This window comes from Loxodonta africana, chromosome 1 (genome assembly GCF_030014295.1).
Source record: "Loxodonta africana isolate mLoxAfr1 chromosome 1, mLoxAfr1.hap2, whole genome shotgun sequence".
Taxonomy (NCBI): domain Eukaryota; kingdom Metazoa; phylum Chordata; class Mammalia; order Proboscidea; family Elephantidae; genus Loxodonta; species Loxodonta africana.
The window spans coordinates 96777194-96797781 of NC_087342.1; the positions used below are offsets into that span (position 1 = coordinate 96777194).

At 52.0% G+C, this 20588-nt stretch overlaps 1 protein-coding gene across 3 annotated transcripts; it reads right to left on the reverse strand.

The window, feature by feature from the left end:
• Positions 1–2816: 2816 nt before the first annotated feature.
• Positions 2817–19267, reverse strand: TULP1 (TUB like protein 1). Of its 3 annotated transcripts, XM_003421020.3 has the most exons (15): positions 18963–19267; positions 18794–18845; positions 18336–18426; positions 17892–18050; positions 16912–17064; positions 15561–15662; positions 15367–15486; positions 14905–15023; positions 11056–11061; positions 10795–10965; positions 10498–10610; positions 8677–8791; positions 8503–8601; positions 4983–5154; positions 2817–3375 (listed from the first exon to the last, which is right to left on the reverse strand). In XM_003421020.3, exons 1-15 carry the CDS (start codon positions 19007–19009, stop codon positions 3242–3244), a joined length of 1653 nt encoding a protein of 550 aa, XP_003421068.2. In that variant the 5' UTR covers positions 19010–19267; the 3' UTR covers positions 2817–3241. The 3 variants fall into 3 exon arrangements, 2 of the variants coding, with proteins under 2 accessions (XP_003421068.2, XP_010598872.2); XM_010600570.3 differs by lacking the exon at positions 17892–18050; XR_010321988.1 differs by lacking the exons at positions 4983–5154; positions 8503–8601; positions 8677–8791; ... (9 more) ...; positions 18794–18845; positions 18963–19267 and adding an exon at positions 3567–4159 and having other exon boundaries at positions 3312–3375.
• Between the last annotated feature and the right edge of the window lie 1321 nt (positions 19268–20588).

Below are 20588 nucleotides of genomic sequence, written 5' to 3' on the forward strand. Positions count from 1 at the left end.
TAGCATGGCCTGGGAACTTGTTAGAAATGCAAATTCTCAGCAGGGGTTCGAATCAGAATGAACAGGTTGGAAGCCCTGGTTGAGATGTCTCTTGGTTTTAATGTGTTCCCAACTGGCAGGGTATATGTACCGGGGTCTGCAAACTTGAGGCTGAGAGTGGACAGCAGGGCCCAGGGCCCCTAATGCACACAGTCCAGGAGGACCCCACCCCCCCACTCCAGACAGCTCTCTCCTGCCAACCACTGACCATCCCACTCAGTCATTCCCCAGCCCAAATGGGCTAATGAGGATTAATTATGGCTTTTTCCCCAGGGAGTCAGGGAAGGCCCATGAGGCTGAGACTCCCACTGGCTCCCACCCCTCCCTCAGGAGGGGGCACCCAGGACCCCTTAAGTTACCCTCACCAGACAGCCTAGTCCTGGGAAGATACATCTGTCCATCCTCTGCCCACAGAGTAGGCAGGGAACCAGAAGGCCACAGATCCACGTCCTGAGGGGTACGCCCTAGAGAAGGGGTCTTGGAACTGGAGGTTACAGGAGTTTGGAAGGGTTGGGGACATAGTTCCCCCAAATTTCCAACCTTTTGGGAGCTCCACTTTCCCTCCTTGCCCCAGGGTGCCCCCAGCATCCTCACCATGGAGGTGTCTTGCCCCTGCATTGGGGTGGAGCATGTGTACACAGAAGTAGGCCGCAGGAGACCAGATACACAGAGCCGCCAGGGGCACTAGCCCCTTGAGGCTGTGTCCAGCGCCTACCCCCATCCCATGCTCTCCTGGACTACAAGTCTGGGCCTGACCTGGTTCTGCCTCCACCTGGAGAGAGGGAAGACACAGACAGAGGCGGCCCCTGAGAAGCCCTCACCAAGGCCTCATTCTCCTTTGCCCCAAAACAATCTCTCCGCTTTGAAGCAGGGCCCCTTTCCCGGAAAGGTGACAGGATAGGGTCTCAATGACACTGCCCTAGGGCCTGGCTGGGTTGGGAAACAAGACACAGGAAGGCACCTCCTTGCCCTCCCGCCCCAAGCAGGAGTAAAGGACATGACAGACAATGGCGGGGACCGGAGTGGGAGGTGGGGGGGCAGCCGCTCTCCAACCCTCTAAAGTTTAAGCAAGGGCCCTGAGGAAGTGTGGCAAAGAGAAGGCCCAAAATCCAGCCCCCTTGGGACCCGGCTGACCGAGCTTAGCGCTGGAAGCTCTCAGTACCCTCACCCCGACACAGGCGACAGATCTGCTGGGAAACTGAAGCCCCTGCCTCTCGGGGACTCACGCTCAGGACTCGCAGCTTTGCTCCCAGACGCCCTCCCCACTCCAGCGCAGCCGCGGGCACCGCGCGCCCAAGCCGGCCTGGGCGCCTAGAGGCCCGGCCCGAGGCCTGCGTGGAGCTGGGGCCGAGCCGGCGCCGGGCGAGCGCGGACGGGGAGCCGGGAGTCCAAAGGGCGGCGGGGCCCGGGACTGGGCGCCCCCGGTAAAAGCTCCCCGGTGGCAGGCCCCCCAAACCTTGTGGCCCCCAGACCCTCGCCCAGGCACCGCAAGCACGGACAGCCGGGCAGGTGATGGCACCGACACACTCTCCTGGTTCCCCTACTTCCCCGGATCAGCTTGTCCCGATCGCGGGGTGGTAGTGGGCGGGGCTTCCCGGAGAGATCTCCCCCTTCCCTCCAAACTTCCCGGCACCCAGATACAGGGCTCGGGTTCAGGCTGGACAATAGCTCGAGGCTCCAGCCCCCCTCAGCTGCCCCCCTCTATCCAGAACGGACCAACCAAACCTCCTCTCCCAGCAGGGCCTCCTCCGGCTTTCGCCCGGCTTACCTGGTCCGAGCTCCGGGGGGCGCTCCGGCCGGGCCGCTCCGCCGGGCCCGAGGGAGCTGAGAGGGGGGCCGGGGAGGGGGGTCGTGGGGAGGGGGCTGGCCGGAATGTGCGGAATGAGCTGGGCTGGAGCAGGAGGCGCCCGGCGCGGAGGAGGGAGCGAGCGGGACGGAAAGTTTGTGTTGAGGAGCCGGGGCGGGGGGCGGGGGCTGCGGGGAAGCAGGGGGCGGGGCGCGCCGGGGGCGGGCACCTGCCGGGAGAGGCGGGGCCGCGCGGGGCCGCCCCCAACCGGGGCTCGGGCTGCCTACCCTCTACCCTACGGCCTCCAGACCTCGGGCCGCTCACCGCCCTTCGCGCCCGGCAGCACCCCCACGTCCCCGCCAGTGCGACGCTCCCAATCTCCCCGTGAACGCTGGGCCTTGCAGCCTCTCCCCAGTGCCCCGCCGGAATTGGGGGCTCCGGCCTGGGGCGGGGCCGAGGGCAGAGCTCCCGCTTCGGGGGCAGGGCTCCCGTCCGTGCTGGGGCCCGGGGTGCCGCGTCACAAGAAGCCGGGCCGAGCCGTAGCGCACGGGCCTCGGGGCTCTACCCACCCCAGTCCCGAACCGCCGGGGCGGAGCGCCCCCTCCCGCCCGCAGCCCGCCCCCCACTCCCGGGGCCCCAGACTCGGCCCCGCCCTGGCGGCTGCGCCCGCCTCGCCCGGACCCGGTTTGTCTGGTTCTCCTCGAGTGGCTTGTTTCTCGAATTTCCCCCCTTTCTCCCTCTTCCCGGACCTCCGGGGCCTCCCTTTCAGCCCGGGGCCCCCGCGGGGGGCGTCTGGACTCTGCGCGCCCGCCGAGTTTCGGTAGGACCCGCCGAGGGCGCGGGGGAGGGGACGCGGGAGCGCCCGAGGCCTGGGCGGGAGCTGGTGGGGGAAGGCGTGCAGCCCGCCCTCCGGACCCCTCCCGCGCCCGGACCCTCCCGTCGCCTCGCTCGCCGCACGCCTTGAAGAACCACAGCTCTGCTTGGTCTACAGGGCTTTTATTCGGGATGCGGGTACCCGGCCGTAGTCCCCCATCACCTACCCCCTCCTCCGAGCCCGCCCCAGCTCCTCGGAGCCCTAGCGCGGTCCCGGAGGGGGTTAAAACAACACGGACTACTGCTCCCGGACAGGAAGTGACTGGGACGCGGGGAGGGGGGGAGATAGGCGGGGCAGGCGAGCTCCGCGACCAGATGTGCAACTCCAACTCCAGATGTTCTTCATCTCCGTCCAACCCCTGCTCTGCGCTCCTCCTCTGCCTCGCCCTGTGCCAGGCTGGGGAGTGGACGGAGGTCACCGGGAGGCAGTGAGGGTCGGCCCCCGACAAGGGAGGAGTCTTCCTTGGGGGCTTTCATAAAAGGGACCCCACTGAATTCTTCCCCCCCCCGGCGGGCTCTGGGGGCGCTGAGGGGGTGCTGAGGTCACTCGCAGGCCAGCTTCCCGTCGAAGCTGGAGAGGGCGATGGCGAAGGCCTGCAGGGCGCACAGCGGATACCGGTAGTCCAGGGTGAAGGCGTCCTCGGCCACGCGGCCGAACTGCAGCACGATGTAGTCAGCTGTAGGCACAGACAGGGGTAGGGGCGGCCGAAACTTCCTGGGACCACCGTTCTAGCAGGCAGTGCCCCCAGCATTGCGAGAAGTCTTCCTTGCATTGAGACCCCAACCCTCAGCCACCATTCAGTTATTTACCCTCCACCCATCCCCCCCTCGTACCTATCTCCCCAATCAGCCCCACCTGCAGCTTTACCTTCCATCAGACTGTAAGCCCCTAAAGGCAAGAACACTGCCTTATCTGTGGGCCACTCAGGGCCATGCATACAGCAAGTAAATAATCACATAAAGGACCTTGTCAAATTTCCCCAAGCCCAGAACCCTTCTATTCTAACTTCTCTTGTCTTCTGGCCCCATTTCTTCTTCCCATTCCCAGGCCCCAGTCCCGCCTTAGACCTTCAAGGCTTGATTCCTTGACTAGCCCCCTACTTCCTTCCTCAGCCAGTCTCCCAACTCAGCCTCCATCTCATCTCTGGCCCAGGTTCCCAGCTCCATCCCAACACCTCCCCCAGCATCTATAGGGACAGGAAGCTGCTAAAAATACCCCCAACCTCCGCAGGCCAGGCTCCACCAGAAATGTGATCTGGAGAGCAGTTTTCCAAGGCCCCAGGACAGGTGACAAGGAGGGGACAGCCCTAGGACAGAGTGGGGGATGGGGACTTACTCAGTGTCAGCCCAACCCTGTGAACCTGGAATCTCTTGGGAGATATCCTTCTATCTCCAAACTTCCTCACCCCAGTGGGGGCCTCTCCCCCTGGCTTGTAACAGGGACATTTTTACTTAATTGTGTTCTGGGCACATCTTGTTTCCCTAACTCCTAGAGGGCAGGCATTTGACCTCACTTGAGAGAAGACATAGACACTCAGAAATTCTTGATCTATATTCCCTGCTTCTTAAAAGGCAGCCATCTTGAAGAAGTTAAGAGCTCAAGCACTAGAGTCAAACTACCTGGGTTCTAACCCAGCTCTCTCTCATTAGCTATGTGACCTTGGGCAAGCCACTTAATCTCTTTGTGCCTCAATATTCCTATCTGTCAAATAAGCATAATAATAGTACCTTCCTTACAGGTTGTTGTCATGATCAAGTGATTCAACATCTGTGAAATCCTGATGTGTTTGTGAAATAAATGGGGGCCTGTCTAACTGCCTGGAGGAGCTAAGAGATGATGGGCAAGGGGCTACTCTCTCTGAGGCCCAGCCCTCTTTGACCACCAAGGAGTTGGGTATTAGTGATATTCTAACTCTAGTAGCTCAACCCTTCCTTCAACACAGTCTTACCCAGAATACCCCAGTATCTACTCCAAAAAAAAAAAAAAAAATTTTTTTTTTTTAGAGTAGATACTCCAAGGCTCTGGTTAATGCTGGGATGAGGGTCTGGAATTCTAAACTCTGAGACCTGCTCAGAATATCTGAGGCTCCTGGAAGCACAGTACCAACGTCTCTGGAGGAGAGGGTGACCTTGCTGGATGTTCCAGCTCCCGGGATAAAAGACTGCGCCAGGCTTTGTGTGTAATATGTGTGTGAGAGAGAGAGAGGTGGTGGGAGAGGACTGAGTGAGAGTCAGGGTCCTGGGGGTGGGGTGAAGAGCCTGGCCTGGGCCCTCAGATACTCACGGTCATCAGCGTGAACAATCTGGAAGTTCTTGACCGATGCCTGGGTGACACGGCCTTGGAAATTGAGGGTGTAGGAGCCACTGTCCTCATTCCAGACAGGTGGTTTGTTGTGCAGCTCAATGAGGCTCTCCAGAGTCTTGTTCTGCCAGCGCACCAGCAGCCCGTCACTGGCCTGGGTGCCCAGGCAAGTAGGTAAGAAGGCGACAGGCAAGATAGCTCAGGACCCACTGTGGGAAGGGCCTACAGAGAGCATCTGTGTGCTAGACCCGGGGCCTGTGCCTGCCTTTGCGAGTATGTGGCCTTGCAGCCTGCATGTCTACATCTGCTCAGAGAGTCCTTGAAAGCATGCCTGGTCTCTGTGGTGTCCTTGTGGGTGGGATGGACATCTGTGAAGTTGGGGCTTTATGGTCTGTGGGATGGCAAAGCGGAGGGAGAGGAAATGGAAACTTGGCCCTGTCTTATAAGTGGTATCTGGCACACAGTGGGTGCTCCGTGCCATCAGGACTCAAGGGGCCACAGGAAATGGCTGAATGCCAGCACCTGATTACAGACATTCTAGGACTTCAAGGAGCTCACAGTCGAGCTTGGGGAGATGGACAGGTAAACAGCGGTTAAAATACAGCGTTCTTGCAGGAGCTTCTGAAAGAGGGAGCAGGGTCGGTATGATGGTGCTTTTGAAATATTCTCTTGACTCTCCTTGTCACCTGTTCACGTTCTTGACTTGGAGTGGGTCCCTCAAGATCACCTCCTCCAAGAAGCCTTCCTGACCCTAGATTTAGACATCCCAGCTCTAAGCTTCCACAACACCTTGCTCCTACCCCCTGCATTGTAATGGACTGAATTAGATGCTATGAGGGCAGGAACAGTATTTTATTAATGTCTCTGTGCCTGTTTCCCTCACAATGGGAGTGTTGTGAGGATTAAATAATAGCACACAAAGTGTTATTTAGAGCACTTCCTGGCACAGAGTAGGGGCTCAGTAAACATATTATTTTGATGTTGACTGTTGGGTTGATGGAAACCCTGGTGGCATAGTGGTTAAGTGCTACAGCTGCTAACCAAAAGGTTTGCAGTTTGAATCCACCAGGCGCTCCTTGGAAACTCTATAGGGCAGTTCTACTCTGTCCTATAGGGTCGCTATGAGTCGGAATTGACTTGACGGCAACAGGCAGGCTTGTTGGGTTGATTATGGATCTCCAGTGCTCGGCACAGAGTAACATGTTTAACAAATGACTATGTTGTTAACTGCCATTGGCCTCTGACTCAGGGCTATCCCATGCACAACAGAACGGATCATTCCTCTGATCTGTTGAAGATTGGACCATTGTGATCCATGGGGTTTTCAGTGGCCGATCTTTGGAAATAGGTCACCAGGCCTTCCTAGTCTGTCTTAGTTTGGAAGCTCCACTGAAACCAGGGCTTCGAACTGGTTCGTTTTGGTTTGACCCCTGCTGAAAATTTGCCTTTCCACCCCAAATACACTGAATTGGAATATAGATTTTAACAAGATTCCAGTCTGGATCTTTTTGACCAGTTCAAAGCCCTGGTCGAAACCTGTTCAGCATCATAGCAACATGCAAGGCTCTGCTGACAACGGGTGGTGGCTGCACATGAGGTGCGTTGTCTAGGAATCGTACTCAAGTCTTCTGCATGGAAAATGAGAATTCTACCACCGAACCACCACAGCCCTCATGATAACTGACTACAGAATGAATAAACTGTGGGGTGAAGAGGAGAGACCCAAAGCAGCACCAGGTAGTTCTTATCAAGCCCAAGAAAGGGCAGGAGGCACTGCCTCTGGAGGAGTTGAGTGTTTACTCTAGACACAGGTAGCATGGACATCTGTGAAGATGGGGCTTTATGATCTGTGGGATGCCAAAATGGAGGGCGAGGAAATAAAAGCTTGGGCCTGCCATATAAGTGGCATCTAGTTGAGGGAACTGTCCCTCAAGACCATCACCTCCTACACTGGTGCCGTAGGGGTCAGCTGGACCTTTATTTATGGCGTGACTTTCCAGCAGGGATGGATGTATGAACTGCTGGCAGGGGTATTTTTCATTGTAAATTAGTAAAGCGACATTGGTCTCCTGTGAGTAGGGGACACGTAAGCCATTCAGTCTCTGACATCCTGGCTTACCTGACCTGTAGTGCTGACATCCTGCAGGAAACCACCTCTTTCCTGGACATCTCTCCGTTTTACCCACCCAGCCACCCACACGCACATACAAAAACCAAACCCACTGCTGTTGAATTGATTCTGACTCATAGCAACCCTACAGGACAGAGTAGAGCTGCCCCATAGGGTTTCCAAGGCTGTGATCTTTACAGAAGCAGACTGACACGTCTTTCTCCTGGGGAGTAGCTGGTGGATTTGAACTGCCGATCTTTCTGTTAGAAGCCAAGTGCTTTAACAACTGCGTCACCAGGGCTCTTCCACACACACACATGCACACAAAACAAACAACAATTTGCTTTTTAAAATGTCAGTCAAGTCATGTCACTTCTTTGCTCAAAACTCTGCTTGTTGTCATAGTTGTTAGCTGCCACCAAGTCGGCCCCTACTCCTGGTGACCCTATGCACAACGGAACAAAACACTGCCTGGTCCCATGCCATACCCGTGATAGGTTGTAGATCAGACCATCGTGATCCGTAGGGTTTTCACAGGCTGATTTTCGGAAGTAGATCACCAGGCCTTTCTTCCTAGTTTGTCTTAGTCTGGAAGCCCTGCTGAAATCAGCATCGTAGCTTTCCATTTCTCTCAGAGTAAAAATCATGGTTATAAGGGCCTGGTCTTCCCCTTCCCCTTGCCTCTCTGACCTCGTCTTCTTCCAGCCATTCTAGCCACCTTGCTATCTCTGAAGCCCACCAGGCACCCTCCTGCCTCACGGCCTTTGTACTGGCTTCTCTCTCTGCCTAGATGCTCTTCCCCCAGATATCTGCAGTCTCGCTTTTTCACCTCCTTCAAGACTTTACTCAAGTCTCACCTTCTCAGTGAGGCCCCCTCTGACCACTATGTTTAATACTGAGAAGTATACACACACTTCCCATCTCCCTTGTTTCTTTTTTTCCGTAGCACTTATCACCTTCTTACATACTTCATAATTTACTTATTGGTCATGATTATTGTCTGCTGTCTGTCTCCCTCCACTAGAATACCAGCTCCTCGAGGCAGAGATCTTGTTTTGCTCACTGATGTCTTCCAGGTGCCTAGACTAGTACTTGGCACTCCAATATGGGTGTTGCATGAATATATCAATGAATGATTTGATGTAAGCTATGAAAAAAACCTGCTGTGATTGTCTTAGTGAATTCAATTACAAAAAACCTGAATTCATTCAACAGGCTGCAGTAAGAATCCCAGAGAGAATGGATTGTGGGTGCAGGTGATGAGCGTGCTCAGAGCGGTTGGGCATTGAGTAAAGGAAGCCCTCACCCCTCAGCCCTCCCAGGGTTGGGTGGGGGTAGGTCACACAGGAGCAGGACCCTCAGGGATAGGGATTAGGGAGGTACAAGGCTCACGTTTCGGGGCCGGATGGGGACTCTCTCGTCGTCTGTACTCATGCCCGGAATGATGACAGTCATGCGCCGTGGTCCACGGAAGCCCAGCACGTTTGTTTCCTGGGAGGGAGATGGCCATTAGGCTGGACCATGCAAGGGGAAGGGCCTGTCATGGGGGACACGGGGAGTTCTCACATAGATCACGGCTGCCAGCTCCTGACGCAGGCTCCCCACATCAGCGCCCCCTCCTCCACGGTGTGGGTTCCTCCCATTGTCAAAGACGGTGAAACGGTTCCCCAGGAGGTTAGACCTGCAACCAGGGCAGGGCTGAGGGGATTCCATATGCCTGTCCCAGGGCCCTTCCTTACAGCCAAGCAGTTTTAAGAACTTCCTAAATCAAGGGTGGGGATGTCTTGGGACAGAGCAATCCATGTCCCCTGATATTTGGAAGTTCTTTTTAAAAGGTTTGGATCTAGAAGGAGACTGCACAGTGTTCAAATTCCAGTTCCATCTCTTACTAGCTGGGTGACCGTAAGCAGGCTACTTGGCCTCTCCGAGCCTCGGTTTCCCCATCTGTAAAATGACCATAACAACACTAAAACCCCAGTGCCCTCGAGTCGATTCCGACTCATAGTGACCCTATAGGATGGAGTAGAATTGCCCCATAGAGTTTCCAAGGAGCACCTGGTGGATTCGAACTGCCGACCCTATGGTTAGCAGCAGTAGCACTTAACCACTACACCACCAGGGTTTCCATAACAACACTAGCTACCTCATTTGGTTGATAAAAGGATTAAATGAGTTAGTATTTGGAAGATACCTTGAACTATATCTGATACAAAGGTTGTTGTCGTTAGGTGCCATTGAGTCAATTTTTGACTCATAGAGACCTCATGTGACAGAGTAGAAGTGTCCCATAGAATTTCTAGGCTCTAATCGATGACACTGTGGTTTTTTTAATCTTTACTGAAGGAGCCCTGACGCAGAGGTTAAGAGCTCGGCTGCTAACCGAAAACTTGGTGATTTGAACCCACCAGCAGCTCTGTGGTAGAAAGATGTGGCAGTCTGCTTTTGTAAAATTACAGCCTTGGAAACCCTACAGGGCAGTTCTATTCTGTCCTATAGGCTCTCAATGAGTTGGAATTGACTGGAAAGCAAGTTTGTTTGTTTTTTTAATCTTTACGGGAGCAGATCGCCAGACTTTTTTTTTTCTGCATAGCCACTGGGTCAGATCGAACCACCAACCTTTTGATTAGCAGCCGAGTGCTTAACTGTTGTACCACCAGGGCTCCTTGATACATAGGTAGATCTTATATAAGTGTTAGTTAAACATATAAATAAAATAAATCAGGCCTGGCTGAGGGGTTCACTCACACAACCTCTTAGATTTGTGGTGAGGACTCCATGAGATAACAGATGCAGAGATATAGCATGGAGTAACCAAACCAAACCAAACCTGCTGCCCTGGATTCAATTCTGAGTAGAACTGCCCCATAGGGTTTCCAAGGCTGTAATCTTTAAGACTGCCAAATCTTTCCAACTGGTGGGTTTGAAGTGCTGAACTTTCAGTTCGTAGCTGAGTGCTTAACCACTGCACCACAAGGGCTCCTTAGATAGAGTAGGTGCTGACTATTTGTTCATTCATTCATTCATTTACTCCGTAAATACTGAGTAGCTGCTATGTGCCAGGTGTTCAAGTATGAACAAAACAGCCACGGTCCCTGCCTTCATGGTGCTTAAGCCCTGCTCCAAGTTAGGTTCCTTAATCAGCAGTGTCCGCATCACCTCAGCGCTTGGTAAAAATGCAGACCCTCAGGCCCACTCCAGACTCACGGACTCATTTTAATAAGACCCCCAGGTGAGTTGTGCTCATCAGAGTGTGAAGAACCCTGGGCTAGTGGACATTTCCTGAATGTTCAACATGGTGGTCGCTGTGCCAGGCACAGCGGGCAGAGATGACTGCCTGTGGCCCTCTTGCTGACCCAAGCTTCCCCGCCCCGGGAAGCCCAGCCCCACCTCAGCTTCCCAATGAAATTCTCCCCTCCTCGGGACAGATTGGTAGGGTCACTGGAGATGAGGTAATTGGCTGTTTTGCTCCGTTTGCGTTTCCGGCCAGCCAAGAGGAACACCTGGGGACAGAGAGACAGGTGAGAGGATGGGAAAAGAAGACAAGGTGAAGGAAGGAGGTGGGCTGAAGGGAAAGAGAAGGTCTTTTTGCCCTGTAGCCCCTCAATCCTTCTGGTCTTAGATTCTCCCTCAGCCCAGGTCCTGGCACCTCCATGCTCTATCTCCTGTCACCTCGCCCCTACCAACCTTCTTCTCGGTGTCCAGATGCAGAAAATAGGAGGGATACAGGCCCCGATCCATGCCCTTCTTGTCGCGGGTCAGCCGGCAGCGCACCGTCCGGCCCTGGGGGGCAGGCCGCAGCACAAACTCTCCAGGTTCATCCACCTCCACAGGTGGGGACAGGGCCCTCTCTTCCTTCTGGGTGGAGGCAGAGGGTGCATCAGCCCCAGATCAACAGCCCAGCCTCCAGCTGGTCCATGGTGCTGGGACATGGGCAGGACAACTCACCGCTTTCTGTTGGGGGAGAGAGCAGAGAGGCTGGCTAAGCACTGGCCTGGGCCCCCTAAGGCTGGGCCACTTTACTCCCTCACACTTTCCCAACAGCCAGTCCAGTAAGGCCATGTTAGAAGGCTCTGGGAGCTTTGTGCTTTATTATTATTTTGTGTAGCTTGTGGCTGAGACCAGGCTCTGGAGCCAGATAGCCTGGGTTCAAATCCTAATTCTACCACTGACTGCCATGTTGGCCAAGTTTTAACCACACTGTGACTGAGAAGTAGGCAGGGGTGGCAGTAGACACCTGGGACAGACCTTACTTAATTGATACATTTAACAAACTCTTTTATAAAGTCTAGCAGGGGGCCAGGCATAGTTCTAAGCACTTTGCAAATATTAACTCACTTAGTCCTCCTGTCAACCCACTGAGGTAGTTGCCCTCATTTTACAGATGAAGAAACTGAGACTTTGAGTGGTTAGGTAACTTTAAGTTTACATAGGTAGTAAGAAGAGGAGTTGGAATTTGAATCCTGTCCAGTCTCCTGTCAGATCTAGAGCCTTCAGAAAGACCTTCTGTCATGTAGATACTATCTCAGGGCGTTTACTGAAGCTGAGGGCATAGTAAGCACTATAGAAGGGTTAGCTACGATTATTGTTGTGTTTGTTAGTTCCTGTTGAGTTAATTCCAATTCATGGAATCCCCATGTGTGCAGAGTATAATTGCTCCATACGGTTTTCAAGGCTGTGACCTTTCAGAAGAAGATCGCAAGGCCTGAATTCCAGGTGCCTCTGGATGGGTTTGAACCTCCAACTTTTTGGCTAGCAGTTGAGTGCTTAACCTTTTACACCACCCAGGGACTCCACTATTATTATTTGCATCTAGTAAATACTTAATGAATACAGCGGCCAGCCACCAAGATGGCTCCCAGTGAACTCTGCCTCCTAATATTCATGCCCTGGGTATCAGAGTTGGTCTCTGTGATCAATAGAATATGACAGAAGTGATGGTGTGTCACTTCTAAGGCTAGGTCATAAAAGCTATTGTGGCTTCAGTCTGACCCCTCTCTCAGACCACTTGCTCTGGGGGAAGTTAGCTGCCATGTTGTAAGAACACTCAAGCAGCCCTATGGAGAAGTCCATGTAGCATGAAACTGAGGCCTCCAGCCAACAACCATGTGAGTGAACCATCTTAGATGTGAGTCCTCCATTCCCAGTCAAGCCTTCAGAGTGGCCACATCCATAGCTGATATCTTCACTGCAATGGCATGAGATACTCTGAGCTAGAACTACCCTGCTAGGCTTCTCCTAGACTCGTGACCCACAGAAATTGAATGCAATAACAAATGTTTTTTTTTAAGATGTTAAATTTTGGGGTGATTTATTACACAGCAATAGATAACTTATGTGAAGAATGATATAACTTGGAGCCTGGGTGACACAAACGGTTTGCAATCGGCTGCTAACCTAAAAGTTGGTGATTCAAACCCACCCAGTGGCTCAATGGGAAAAAAAAAACCTGGTGACCTACTTCTGTAAAGATTACAGCCAAAGGAAAGAGGCCCTGGATAATTCAAGCATCATTGAAGAAAAACAACCAAGTGCCTGACCTCAGAACCTACTACACAGTTATGGTAGTCAAAAACAGTTTGGTACTGGTACCATGACAGACACATTGACCAATGAGAATCGAGAACTCCGATGTAAATCAATCCACCTACGGTCACTTGATCCTTGACAAAGGCCCAAATCCATCAACTGGGGAAAAGACAGTCTTTTTAACAAATGGTGCTGGCAAAACTGGATGTCCATCTATAAAAAAATGAAACAGGGCCTATACCTCACGTCATACACAAAAACTAATGCAAAATGGATCAAAGACCTAAATATAAAACCAAAAACTATAAAGATCATGGAAGAAAAAACAGGGTCAACGCTAGGGGTCCTAATATACATCTGGAGTAAGGGAGAATGAAGAAAATCAAAGACACCAGAGAAAGATTAGTCCAAAGGACTAATGGACCACAACTACGACAGCTTCCACCAGACTGAGTCCAGCATAGCTAGATGGTGCCTGGGTACCATCACCAGCTGCTCTGATGGGGATCAAAATAGAGGGTCCTGGACAGAGCTGGAGAAAAATGTAGAACAAAATTTAAACTCACAAAAAAAAGGCCAGATTTACTGGTCTGACAGAGACTGGAGAAACCCCGAAAGTATGGCCCCCAGATGCCCTTTTAACTCAGTACTGAAATCCCTCCCGAAATTCACCCTTCAGCCAAAGATTAGACAGGCCCATAAAACAAATAATAATACCCTTAGCTCAATCATATATACAAGACTAAATGGACACACCAGCCCAAAGACAAGGATGAGAAGGTAGGAGGGGACAGGAGAGCTGGACAAATGGAAATGGGGAACCTGAGGTCCAGAAGGAGAGAGTGTTGACACATTGTGGGGTTGGCAACCAATGTCACAAGATATGTGTATTAACTGTTTAATGAGAAACTAATTTGCCCTGTAAACCTTCACCTAAAGCACACACACACAAAAAAGATTACAGCCAAGAAAATCCTATGAAGAAGTTCTACAATGTAACGTGGGGTCGCCGTGAGTTGGAATCAATTTGATGGTAACGGGTTTGGTTTTCGTCTGCTCACTGAGAAACCCCCAATAACAATTTTCTGGCTTAAGACTGTTGGGTTGCCTGGCCTGGCCTGGGGACCTCATGACTCCCCTTCTGTTCTCATGAACCTGTGCCCTTTGCCCTCATATCATATCTTTCACCAGAAGGAGAACCAAGATTCTAACTCCATTTTTCCCACAGGGAGAGAATGGACTGCAAGCCTGCATATGTGCATTGGAGAATTAAATGCTATTTGTGAGCCACTAGGAAGCCCTGATGTGTTGTGGTTGTTGTTTTTGCTAAGGGTAGGTCTGCCCTTTGTGTGAGGTGAGGCTGGTGTGGGGGAGCAGGCCCTTAGTCATTGGGTCCAGCGTGTCCATTCTCCACTCCAAGCTGCTCCAGAAGAAACTTGAGAAATGCTAGACTATGTCTGGATTGTGATTTGGAGAAAGCAGAGCTTTCTCAAACCCTTCCATGGCTGTGAATCTCAAGGGTCTACTGTGTGAAGGTTGCTTTGCAGTTATATTCCTTCTGGGAGATACTAAACTGGCCTTTCAGTTTATACATCAGCATCTGGTGATCTTGGTTAATGTGTATCAACCCCCCAAGACCTGACTACTCCTGTACAAATCAATAAACCTACAAAGCTAAGACCTGAGTCCTGCTCGAGGAGTGACACCTCCACTGGTGGAAGCTTGTTTCTCAAAGACTTTTGTCATTTTCTCTCCCCAGTTGGACCCTTCTCTCCTGCTTGGGCCTGAGCCCTGTTGATGGGCAGGCACAGTATTAAAAAAGGTTTAACACCCTGTTTTGTGCCCATGGGGAGTCCCCGATCAGAATGGATACTGGGCAACCTGGAGGAGGTTGTTGAAGGCCGCCGACAGCCTCCAGTTGAAGACTGTTAATAGCCCCGACAGTTAGCCCTTTAGTTGCTAGATCGTGAGAAGGTTTGGGAGGTCCTGGTGCCCTTGGTCCTCATTCATATCCTATCCATCACATGATGGGGAGCCAAGATTCTAACCCCAAGTAACTCCAAAATCCTAGCCCAGGAGGTCCTAGAATCTAGCCCACCAAGTTCAGGTCCCTGCCATCGCTTCCCAAGGGGACTGAAGCTGATGGCAATGGTAAGTGCTATGGAAGGGTTAGCTACTACTGCTATCATTGCTGTGTTAGTTGCCCTTGAGTCAATTCTGACTCATGGCAACCCCACGTGTGTAGGTCCTTCACCTCTGGGTCCCAACCTTTTTGCCTTTTCCTTTTGCTTTTCCCTTCTGATTGCTATTCTTGGTTGCCACAGTTGCCATCTCTTCCTCCTTATCTTCTTCCTCCTTCCTTTCCGCTTCTGGGCCTTTGGAAGTACCTGGGTATGGGCAGGGAGGGTGGGAGACAAGCCTGTTGATCTCTTACCCTGCTGAAGCATTTGATGGTTTACAAAGAACTTTTAACACCCATGTGTCACTTGGACCTTTCCCACAACCCTAGAGGCTCAAGCCTATATTATTATTGTCAGAGACTCAGAAAGGCTAAGACACTTGCTCATGGCCACGCAGTTATTAAAGTGGGTATCCAGGTGCCCCAAAGCTTCTGACTTTAGATCCCATACTCTTTACCCTTCACTGCACCATGTGATGTGTGGGTCCCCCAGATCCCTGTCCCCAGGACTGCCTCATGATGTCAGGGCACCAGAGGTTACTGGCACTCACCTTTCTTCTTCCAAGCCTTCTCAGCTGGAACACCTTCTCCAACCAGAAACATGGCTGCTGGGATCTTCTTCCTCACTCTAGCTGGGCTCACCGAGGGGTCCTTGTCAGCCTCTCCAGGCCCTGCATGTGTGGGTGGGAAAGGGTCACAATTCCCCACACACAGGGTCCCCTGCTCCTCCTCAGACCAGGCTCACCTTTCTTCCTTGTCTTTCTTATCTTGGTCCCTTCCCCTGCTGGAGACTCTTTCTTCTTAATTCGAAGAGGTTTTGATGGGGGGACAGGACTTTCCAGGTCCCCTGGAAATGCATGGTGGGTGTTAGACAAATAAGGGGCCTATTGGAGCTGAAGGCCACCTTCCAACCCACTCATCCTTCCTCTAGTTCCCAAGCCTCTGCTTTCTAGGACCCTGAACACCACCCCCCTCCAGTCCAGGAACAGGCAGGTCAAATACTAGGAGCTTAGCAAGCAATTGCTGAACGAGTGGATGAATGAGTGAATAGATGGGTTAATGAATGTCAGGGCTTTTAACTGAGCCTCTGAATCCCAGCTCTCACCCCATCTTCTCCTTCCCTCAGAGGCCCAAGGTTCTAGTTGCTTGTATGTGTTTAAGACAGGTTGCTGTCACCTGTAGGGCCAGGTACCCAGGCCAGGCCATCACAGTATTTATTCATTGTTTTATTTTCACTGTTATTGTTGTTAGGTGCTGTCGAGTCCATTTTTGACTTATAGAGACCTCGTGTGACAGATTAGAACTGCCCCATAGGGTTTTCTAGGCTGTAATCTTTATGGGAGCAGATCACCAGGTCTTTCTCCTGTGGAGCTGTTGGGTGGGTTCCAACGGCCAACCTTTTGGTCAGCACTGTAATCACTCTGATACTTTTATAGGAATTACAACAATAATTCACATTGAGTTAAAAAAAATTGCAAAGAAAACTAAAATCCCCTATTCTTGCCTGGCTCACAGAGCACCCTGGGCAAGTGGCGCAAGGGGTGAGGGAATACATATTGATCTACATCCTTAACGGCCATCCCAAGCCCACCAAACCCACTGCCACTAAGTCAATTCTGACTTGTAGAGATTCCATAGGGCTTCCAAGGCTGTAAATCTCTACAGAAGCAGACTGCCACATCTTTCTCCCAAAGAGCATTTGGTGGGTTCAAACTGCCAACCTTTTAGTTAGCAGCCAAGCACTTTAACTGCTGCACCACCAGGACTCCTTTAGGACCATACAAAAAACCAAACCAAACCCATTGTCGTTGAGTTGATTCTGACCCATAGCAACCCTATAGGACAGAGCAGAATTGCCCCATAGGGTTTCCAAGGAGTGCCTGGTGGATTCCAAGTGTTGACCTTTTGGTTAGCAGCCAAACGCTTAACCATTGTGTCACCAGGGTGAAGAAATCATCAGAGGAAGAAATCCCCTGGGCGAGGCACTGGGTAACTTTCTGGTGTCTCAACTCCTATGTCAATGAGACTTCAAGCCCCATTTGGGCAGGGGTTTGTTTTTAAGTGCCTGTGTGCTTTCTCTGACCCTCAACACCCACCCCTTGTACCCTGGGCCTTGGCCTTCCTCTCCTTGGTGTCTGCAGAAGTTTTCTCTTTAGGGGGCTTTTTGGGAGGCAGAGGGATTTTCTCTTTCTTTTCCTCGTCCTCCTCTTCCTCGTTGCCCTGGTTGTCCTCTTCCTCATCATCATCCTCTGTATGGAGAAACTCTTCATAAAGGGGTTGGGGTGGGACTGCCTTGTCTGGGGAGCCTAGACCCTGCAGATTGCTGGGAAGTGGCGAATAGTGCCAGGGGTAGGAGCCCACACTTCAGAAACAGGAGGAAGAGGAGAGAGTCTTGGCACATTCCTTGAAGAATGGGAGTGACCCCAAAGTCCTCAGGTTTTCCCTAGTTAGGAGAGTGAACTGGAGTCGGGGAAATTCTGGGGCTTGGGAATCTCCTTCTGGAGAAAGGACCTTCTCTGCAAGCCCCTCATTTCTCTGGACAGTCTCCTGTGCCTCCCTGCTTTCTCCTTGTCCACCTTCTCACTACACCTGCGCCTCCCTGTCCTTGTTTGTCTCTCTGTTTTGACAACCCATCTGGGATACCTCTGGCTCCTTTAAAAAATCCAATTCCATTGAGTAGATTTGATTCTGACTCATAGTGACCTGTAGGACAGAGTAGAACTGCCTCAATAAGGTTTCCAAGGAGTGGCTGGTAGAATCCAATTGTTGACCTTTTGGTTAGCAGCCCTTACTTCTTAACTGCTGGGGCCACCAGGGCTTCTCTGGCTTCTAGATGTAGTCTAAGGCAAAACCCTTAAGTACCCTCTCTATGCCTCAGTTTCTCCATCTGTAAAATGAGAAAACAACAACAACAACAAAACCTCACAAGGTTTTTGCCTGGCACAAAGACAAGGACAGAGGAGCAGAGGCTGTTTGCACTAGTTTTCTCTCTTTGTCTGTGGCTCCTGTTTAGCCCCCTCCCTGCTTCTCTCCACCTTGCCCTCTCTCCCCCTGCCCCCCTCAGGCCTTCTCTCACCGTCCTTCGCGTCAGGGGCACGGGATACCAGGAATGTTTCCCGGGGGTCGCGCTTCTTGGCTTCGGGGTCCCTGAGGAACTTGGTGTAGAGGGTGTGAGGCACCCGGGCCTCTGCAGGGTCAGGGACAGGCTCCTCCCGCTGCTTCCCCCTCCTCCCCGCTGAACCGGGAAGCGAGGGTCAGGCAGGTCCCGGCGGGGGCCCAGGAGACAGAGCCCCTCCCTACCTCCTCCCCTCCCCAAGGCTTCCCAAGCCTGAGGTGCCTTACCCCGAGGGACTCCTCCGGAGCTCTCAGCCTCCCCAGCTTCTACCCCTCCAGTCTACCTCCTCCCCTCTTTCCCTGGAGTGGAATCCGTGGCTCAGCAACACCCCTCGCCTGCTCTCAGACCCCCCTCTCCCACGTCCCTCATCCTGGGGGACGCCCCCCAGCTCAACCCTCTGCGTGCCTCCAGGTCTCCGGGGCTTGGATCCTATGGGGCAGGGGGACTCGGGGGCCTCTGTCTTCTTCTTCCTCAGCTTCTGTCCTGTGGCGGGTCTCTGCCGAAGAGGGGATACAGGAGAAGGAGAGGAAGGAAGGGGGGCTTGGAGGGCTGCCCATCACCTTCTAATCCCTTGAGCTGCCAGAAATAACCTCAGATTATCCGGAGAGGAGCTGCAGCCCCCTCTGCTGAGTGAGAGAGGGTGACCCCTCCCGTGCATCATACCCACCTCCAATGCCCCAAAGCCCAAATTCCTCCCTCCACTCCCCATGACCCCAAACACTGCTTTCCCCCACAAAAGTTCAGACACCCTACCCCCGATGCTGCTAAGGGAGAGTCTCCCCACCCGCTGATTCCCCAACTTGCATGGACTTAGGTCCCGCGCTGGGGTTCTTCTGCCTCCTTTGCAAGGAGGGGTGACATACCTGCTTGGGGCGCCTGTGGACCTCTGGGCTTCCGCCTTCCTCCTCATGCCCACTGAGGGTGGCAAAAGAATCAGCCAGTCCCCCTTCCCCTTCCCTGCTGGTCCCCAATTAGCCCCTGCATCTGTGCTCCTCAGGGTTCAGGAGGGGACAACATGGGGGGCTTTCGAACCTGTCTGAGGCCCACACCTCTCGGAGGGTGTCATCCTGCAGAGGCATGATGCACTGTCTTGATCTGCACCCCTTCTCTGGCTACCGTGAGTCTCTAGGAACCTCCCACCCCACTCCGGCTAATCCCGGCTCAACCTCCCTCCCCTCTCCTGCCAGGCCTGGCTGAAGCTGTGAAAGCCCGGCAGCACTGTGGGAGGTGCTCCTGCCCCATCCACCACCTGGCCTCCCCAGGCCCCGGGCACTTGACCCCCAAGTTATTCTCAAAGCCCCAGCAGTCTCAGTGGTCAATGGAAGTGTGGGAAGGAAATATTAGGTGGAATCTTGTATTATTCTTTAATAAATTGACAGGAGCATGTATGTACTATCAATAATAATAATAATAATATTTTACTGTGTTTTCGGTGAAGGTTTACATGGCAGTTTAGGTTCCCACTCAATAATTTCTACAAGTTGTTCAGTCACATTGGCTACATTCGTCACAATGCGTGAACAATTCTCATTATTTCTGTTCTGGTTGTTCCATTTCCATTAATCTAGTTTCCCTGCCCCCTTATATTCTCATCTTTGTTTTAAAGAAATTCTTGGCCATTTGGTCTTGTATAGGTGATTTTTAAAAGGAGCACAATACTTATAGGTGGTATTCATTATTTTTTGAGCCAGTTTGTTATTTAACCACAAGGTGGGTGTCATGGATTGAATCGTGTCTCCCCAAAATATGTGTCAACTTGGTTAGGCCGTGATTCCCAGTATTGTGTGGTTGTCCTCCATTGTGTGATTTTCCTATGTGTGATAAATCATAATCTCTGCCTGTGGTTAAAGAGGATTAGAGTTGGATGTAACACCCTTGCTGGGGTCACATCCCTGATCCAATGTAAAGGGAGTTTCCCTGGGGTATGGCCTGTGCCATCTTTCATCTTAGAAGAGATAAAAGGCAAGGGAAGCAAGCAGAGAGTTGAGGACCTCATACCACCAAGAAAGCAGTGCTGAGGGCAGAGCCCTTCCTTTGGACCCGCGGTTCCTGCACAGAGAATCTCCTAGTCCAGAGGAAGATTGATGACAAGGATCTTCCTCCAGAGCAGACAGAGAGAGAAAGACTTCTCCTGGAGCTGATGCCCTGAATTTGGGCTTCTAGCCTACTAGACTGTGAGAAAATAAATTTCTCTTCAAAAAATCCATCCATTTGTAGTATTTCTGTTATAGCGGTACTAGATGACTAAGACAGTGACCTCAGAATATCAGTTCAGAGTTTGAAGAGTTATCTCAGGGCAATGGTCTGGGGAGTCAGCATGTGTATACAAGTTATAAAGAAATATCCCTATATTGAGAGTATGCATGCAAGTATTTTTAACTGATAGGGAAAATGATTTTTAAAAAGGTTGGAGACCAGCGATATAGTGTCTGTGTGATTAATGTCATGGGAGGGGGCTGGTTGAGAGCTGAGAAGCCTGAGAAAGAGTCCACCTGAGGAAGGGTCTTAGAGGCTTCCTGAAGCCCAAGACAAAGCTTGAAAGATTAAGAAAAGGAAGGACTTGTCAGGCAAAAAAAGATGGGGTGGGTATCTGGAAAGAGAACAGCAGGAGCAAAGGTAGGAAATGGCTTGTTGTGTTCAAAGGTCTAACACTAGAAG

Bases quoted from the DNA above. Each gene is read 5' to 3' on its own strand.
- TULP1 (XM_003421020.3), bottom strand. From the start codon at position 19,009: ATGCCTCTGCAGGATGACACCCTCCGAGAGGTGTGGGCCTCAGACAG. The intron at 17,065-17,891 runs GTGAGAGAAGGC...TTCTCCATACAG, and splicing joins TGCCCCTGACGCGAAGGACG to AGGATGATGATGAGGAAGAG. The intron at 5,155-8,502 runs GTGAGCCTTGTA...CTGGGCACCCAG, and splicing joins TCCCCATCCGGCCCCGAAAC to GCCAGTGACGGGCTGCTGGT.